At 44.1% G+C, this 6,000-nt stretch overlaps 1 protein-coding gene across 1 annotated transcript in view; it reads right to left on the bottom strand.

Moving 5' to 3' along the window:
* Positions 1-427: 427 nt before the first annotated feature.
* Positions 428-6,000, bottom strand: part of Clgn (calmegin) — a 30,391-nt gene continuing 24,818 nt past the window's right edge. The window contains exons 10-14 of the mRNA XM_038313072.1: positions 5,154-5,369; positions 3,761-3,886; positions 3,306-3,468; positions 1,124-1,221; positions 428-508 (exon numbers count right to left, since the gene is read on the bottom strand). Of these exons, the coding sequence (XP_038169000.1) occupies positions 428-508; positions 1,124-1,221; positions 3,306-3,468; positions 3,761-3,886; positions 5,154-5,369 (684 nt within the window). The remainder of the gene's footprint in view (positions 509-1,123; positions 1,222-3,305; positions 3,469-3,760; positions 3,887-5,153; positions 5,370-6,000) is intronic.

The following is a 6,000-nucleotide window of genomic DNA, read 5'->3' as shown; positions in this document are numbered from 1 at the left end:
GTGGAAAGTCCCACAGGTGATGTTTCCAATAGCAGGTATGAGGACTAGATATTATCTTGCTCTACAAGACCAAAACTATCTTCCAACTATTAAAACTGTCACTTCTAAGGATATTAATCTCTTGGAGCTCATGTAATGTGCCACTTTTATTCTAAATCCAAAGACAAGTTAATTTCAAAGTTGCTTCCCCTCCCCCCCCCCCAAAGAAAGAAAGAAGTATCTGAAAGACTAACATTGCTTGATATTTGGAAAGAGTTTGGGCAGATGGATCTGCTGTCCTTCTGGGCATACTAACCTTAGAATGCCCTCTCTCTCTCTCTCTCTCTCTCTCTCTCTCTCTCTCTCTCTCTCTCTCTCTCTCTCTCTCTCTCTCTCTCTCTCTGTCTCTGTCTCTCTCTCTCTCGGGGATTTGCAATCTTGACACACTTCAGTCCTTCCGTATCCTCCTCTTGCGCAATGACTTTACCGGGGCATCTCCAGATCCTGTGCTCTCATCAGCTTCTTTCATCTGCAAAACAACGAAGGACAAAATGTTTCCTTCCCTGTGATCTTAACTGTTGGCAGGCACAAGCGTATTTCTTATTCTTTAAAGTGTGTGCTCTAACTGTCCAACGCTGTGTTACACGGGCTCCTGTCCTTCACGAAGTTGCCTTGCTGTCTTATTTATTTACAAGTGGCCTGATGACAGTTTCAAAATAACCCTGTTTATTAAATAAGCATGTGGCAAAGACCACTCTGCCCGCCCCTGCAGCATTTTCTTTATGACTCTGAGTATGGTCTCAATCTCATAGGGAATGGCTGTGCGATTCCCACTGTGGGATTAAACTACTCATCCCATTGTCTGTGAGGGTGGATTGAGACAGCCATCTTTTCAGCAGGAGGCCTGCATTTTAGATACTCAGATTGCTGTACCTCTTTACCAAAAGAGTTATGATTATTTTTACCAATGCACTCTACCTTTATATTGTGTGGAGCTCAGGTGAAGTGCTTCTCTATCAGATGTCAACACATGTCACTTCAGTTTTCTGCCTTCTCTATCGATTTGTTTTAAAATGTCATGGAGGTGCTTACTCAAGGAAACTGGGGGAAGCATGGTGGAGGCTGTTCCTGCAGCGAGGCTTACCTCGTCCTCGGACCCAGACTTATTCAACTTGTTCATTTCTTCCTGCCCCTCTATGGTTTCCCCTTCTTCACTCTTCTCTTCTGGTTCACCAACTTCCTCTTCTAGAGGTGGAGATTTTGCTACTGAAAAGTATTAAGGACAATTAAGGGAGATTAATTTAAATTCCACAATTAAAAAGCAACTTCTACCCTTCAAAACTAAAAAAAAAAACCTAGCTAATTATAAATACTTACTATTTTACACTTATAAAAAATCATCTTTGAAGTGAAGCAAGTTTGTAAAATTATTATTTTTTTCTTAATATTTATTTATTTATTATGTATACAATATTCTGTCTGTGTGTATGCCTGAAGGCCAGAAGAGGGCACCAGACCCCATTACAGATGGTTGTGAGCCACCATGTGGTTGCTGGGAATTGAACTCAGGACCTTTGGAAGAGCAGGCAATGCTCTTAACCTCTGAGGTTAAGTCCTGTAAAATTATTATTATGTAATAGACAATGCCCAAATAATTCTCAGCTTTCTGGTAGCTGTGATCAGTGACAACTTCCCTCAGGGTGACCCCGTCTTCTCTGGCCTGCTGTCTAAGTCAGGGTGACCCCATCTTCTCCGGCCTGCTAAGTCAGGGTGACCCCGTCTTCTCCGGCCTGCTGTCTAAGTCAGGGTGACCCCGTCTTCTCCGGCCTGCTGTCTAAGTCAGGGTGACCCCGTCTTCTCCGGCCTGCTGTCTAAGTCAGGGTGACCTCGTCTTCTCTGGCCTGCTATCTAAGTCAGGGTGACCCCGTCTTCTCCGGCCTGCTGTCTAAGTCAGGGTGACCTCGTCTTCTCTGGCCTGCTAAGTCAGGGTGACCCCGTCTTCTCCGGCCAACTTTGTCACTGTCATTATGAAAGGACAGGGAGGAAGTGGGGAGAAGGGGGGAGAGGAGGAAAAGAGGAGAGAGCAGGAGAAAGAGGACAAGGATACCACCATAAGGTGGGATTTCCTTCTGTATGCTGTGATTACCATTGATTAATAAAGAAACTGCTTTGGACCTACAGCAAGGCAGAACTTAGCAAGGCAGGGAAAACTAAACTGAATGCTGGGAGGAAGAAGGTAGAGTCAGGGAGAAGCCATGGAGCTGCCAGAGACAGATATGTTGAAACCTTGCTGGTAGGCCATGAGCCTCATAGTAAAATATAAAACAATGGAAATAGGTTAAATTAATATATAAGAGCTAGCCAATAAGAAGCTAGAGCTAATAGGCCAAGCAGTGATTTAATTAATACAGTTTCTGTGTGGTTATTTCAGGAGTCTGGACAGCCGGGAACCAACAAGTGACCTCCTTACTAAACCACCACATGCAAATGGAAGCATGTCTTGAGAGCTATATAAAGTAAAAATTTACCAAAAATTAGGTTGAGGAAATGGAAGGTAGTACATGTCACCTCTGCCTTCCACATATTCCACATGCATAGCATGGGGCAGAGGGAAATGTAAAACTGCCTTCTAAAATAAGGCCCTTCTGATATTGAAGTATTCACAAATTTGCTGTTTGTGAATACCCTCTAAAGGAGACAGCAACATCAATATAAAGCACTAATAAGTTACAAAGACTCTGAGAACTTACAGCCTAAAGAATTTACACCCCCTTCTCTCTCACACACACACCTCTCTCTCACACCTCTCTCTCACACACACACACCCATACACACCTCTCTCACACACCTCTCTCTCTCTCTCTCTCTCACACACACACACACCTCCCCCCCCACACACATGCATACACTTGTTCTTTTTAAACAAAAAACTTAGTCTTGCAAGTTGTCCTCTGACTTCCACGTGTGCTCCATGACAAACACATGCACACACATGTGTAAGGAACCCCAGGAACACACTGGTTCACCACGCTAGACTGGAGAAGACGTGGGGCTGTAGGTGCCCCACTGGGGTGAGGGTATGTCTGGTCACCCACTGTGTGTAAAGAGTCAAGGAGTCTCATAAACACAGAGGCTATGGGGTGGCTGCTCACAGGGCTGTCCCTCTCAGAGCACTGCTAATCCACACTGCCAAAGTCACGTGGCCTTGGCAGTTCAAATGTGCACATTAGACACGGAACAAAGCAGGGCATTGCAGGGCTGGACGTTCTCTGTCAGTGCAGAAAGGATGTCGGCTGTCACAGTCACAGTGACCAGCCCAGCCTCACCCTTTTCCGCGATGATGACATCACTGTTACTTGGCTTCTTTTCCTCTTCCGAATCTTCGGGCTTCTCGAGGGCCTTCTTCTCCTCTGCCCCTTGTTCCAGAGCGGCCTTGGTCTGCGACTTACATATGTCAGTTGTCTTAGGACCCAGGTCTTCATATGTTTTCTGTGGCAGTTTAACAAAAGCTGTTCTTACTAATAGCAAAGCACGCTTTTTATTTTATTTTTTAAGGCACAGACACTAATTACTGAAATGGACAGCATGTGCTGTCATCATAACATTTATCCACCATTTCTTTCTGCGCTAACTTACAACGTATGTAACTCTTGCTCAGTAAATCTCACAGGAACCGGAATTCATTGCATTTACACTGAATTTGTTACGCTGCTTGATTCCTACAACTCTGGAACACACGCAAGTCTGGAAAACAAAGCTGAAGAAAGTCTGTTTTCTTTACCTTTACTTTTCTTGGCCAACAAAATGAAGTAACTACCGCTATGGGCAGCCCAGCCATCACAAAGTACACAAGCCAGAGCCACGGGCGCCCCTCTGCCGCTGTCGTCAGCTGTCTGAGCACACCGGGCTGTGGGGGAAATCAGAGCGCTCACCAATGTCCAGTGGGAATTAATTATGCACATTTTGTATTACACACTATACACATACACCACACTACAACACTACATCACACACACTACACTACACACACTACAACATACACTTATACACACTACACTATATGCACAGTATACACAGCACACACATACACACTCATTATCCACACACTATACACATACACACATACACATACTACACACACACTATACACACACATACACATACACACATCACACACTACACTACACACACTACATACACAGCACACCACATGTACACACTACACTACATGCATACTATACACAGTACACACACACTCATTATACACATACACACTATACACTTACACACACTACACAATACAACTACACACACTACATGCACAACATACCACATGCACACACTATATAAACTTATACACCCTCAGTACACACATACACACATATACACTACACACACACATATACACAAATACTACGCACATACCAAAAATAAAAAAGAAGAAAGAGACATCTTTGATAATATGTTCTGTTATTTAAAGAACTTACTAATAAAATCACTCTGGTATTATTGTCGTTTTCTTTTTATATGAACATTTTCACAAGTGACCCTTGTGCATGAACTTTATTTTAGTAACATAAAATCTAAGGTCACAACATATTTTACTTGTAACAATCAAGAACCTAAAGAAACCAAATGGGGGAGGGGAATGGTTCGGCAGATAAAGGTGCCTAATGTTCAGGTCCAAAGCTGGCACCCACATAAATGCTGGCTGCAGTGGCCTTCATCTATAATCCCAGAGCTGGCATGGTAAAGGGGGAAGTGGAGACAGTTTTGGGGGGCTCCCAGGCCAGCTGGGCCGGAGCACATGGCACTGCAGTTGACACAGACAATGATGCTCAATTTAGAGCTCTTGGTTCTTCTCTAAGGGAAAACATTTGAAATGCATATCGATTCCTGTTAACACCTAGGCTTGCACTGCCAACATGAAAACACAGAGAAGTATTTCTTACTGCTATAAACCGCAAGTAGGCTTGGAATCTCATTAAAGGTACCGTGATTTAAATAGGGAACGAGGACACAGGCATCTGCATGATGAGTTCACCGCAGAGTCCACGCAGTGAAGCTAAACTCTATTCAAGCACGCCTCCTTGGTGTTTAGTAATTACTGCACCTGTGCACACCCCACAGCCAGGGCTGGGGCCCAGGGCTCCCGCCCACAGTCACTCTTGTACCTCATTAGCATTTGCCACCATTATCTTCAGTGCCCAGCCATCGGCAGCCCAGCGATCTGCTACCTCCTTTTCTGAGCAGATGATAAAATTATCGAAGTAGATGTTGGGAGTCATGGACCAAAGCTCTAAGCCCAGAGCACTGAAAGAAGTCAGAAGGAATGGGTGATCATCCTCAAAATAATCTGGGTTAGGGATTTTCTGAGGACTCCAGATCCCCTAGAAGAAACAACAAATGAAAACATTTTAAATAAAGTTATGCCACTAAACAAATGAAAAGGAAAACAAGAACCCCTTAAGTCAAATCAGACGTTAATTTGCTACTACCCCAAGTTCTGTGCCACCATTGCCCTAGCATATTTTGCAGGAAGACAGATTGTAGGTCAAAGGTATTGTGGCTGGGTTGGTGTCTTCATTTCTCTTTCAGGAGCCTGTAGAGTACATCTCCCCACAAGCACCAAAGAGACTAGAGTATAGGGGTGAGGGTTCTGTGTACCCACACAAAAGAGACTAGAGTGTAGGGGTGAACGTTCTGTTTAACTACACCAGAGAGACTAGAACATAGGTGTTAAGGTTCTGTTTACCCACACCAAAGAGACTAGAACGTAGGAGTGAAGGTTCTATGTATCTGCACCAGAGAGACTAGAATGTAGGGGTGAAGGTTCTGTGTACCCGCACCAGAGAGACTAGAACTAGTAGGGGTGAAGGTTCTGTGTATCCACACCAAAGAGATTAGAATGTGGGGTGAAGGTTTTGTGTATCCACACCAAAGAGATTAGAATGTGGGGTGAAGTGTCTGTGTATCCACACCAGAGAGACTAGAACTAGTAGGGGTGAAGGTTCTGTGTAT

The sequence above is a fragment of the Arvicola amphibius genome, chromosome 15 (genome assembly GCF_903992535.2).
Source record: "Arvicola amphibius chromosome 15, mArvAmp1.2, whole genome shotgun sequence".
Lineage (NCBI taxonomy): Eukaryota > Metazoa > Chordata > Mammalia > Rodentia > Cricetidae > Arvicola > Arvicola amphibius.
The sequence above is the reverse complement of the archived record's forward strand: the minus strand, read 5'-3'. Positions and strand labels throughout refer to the sequence as shown.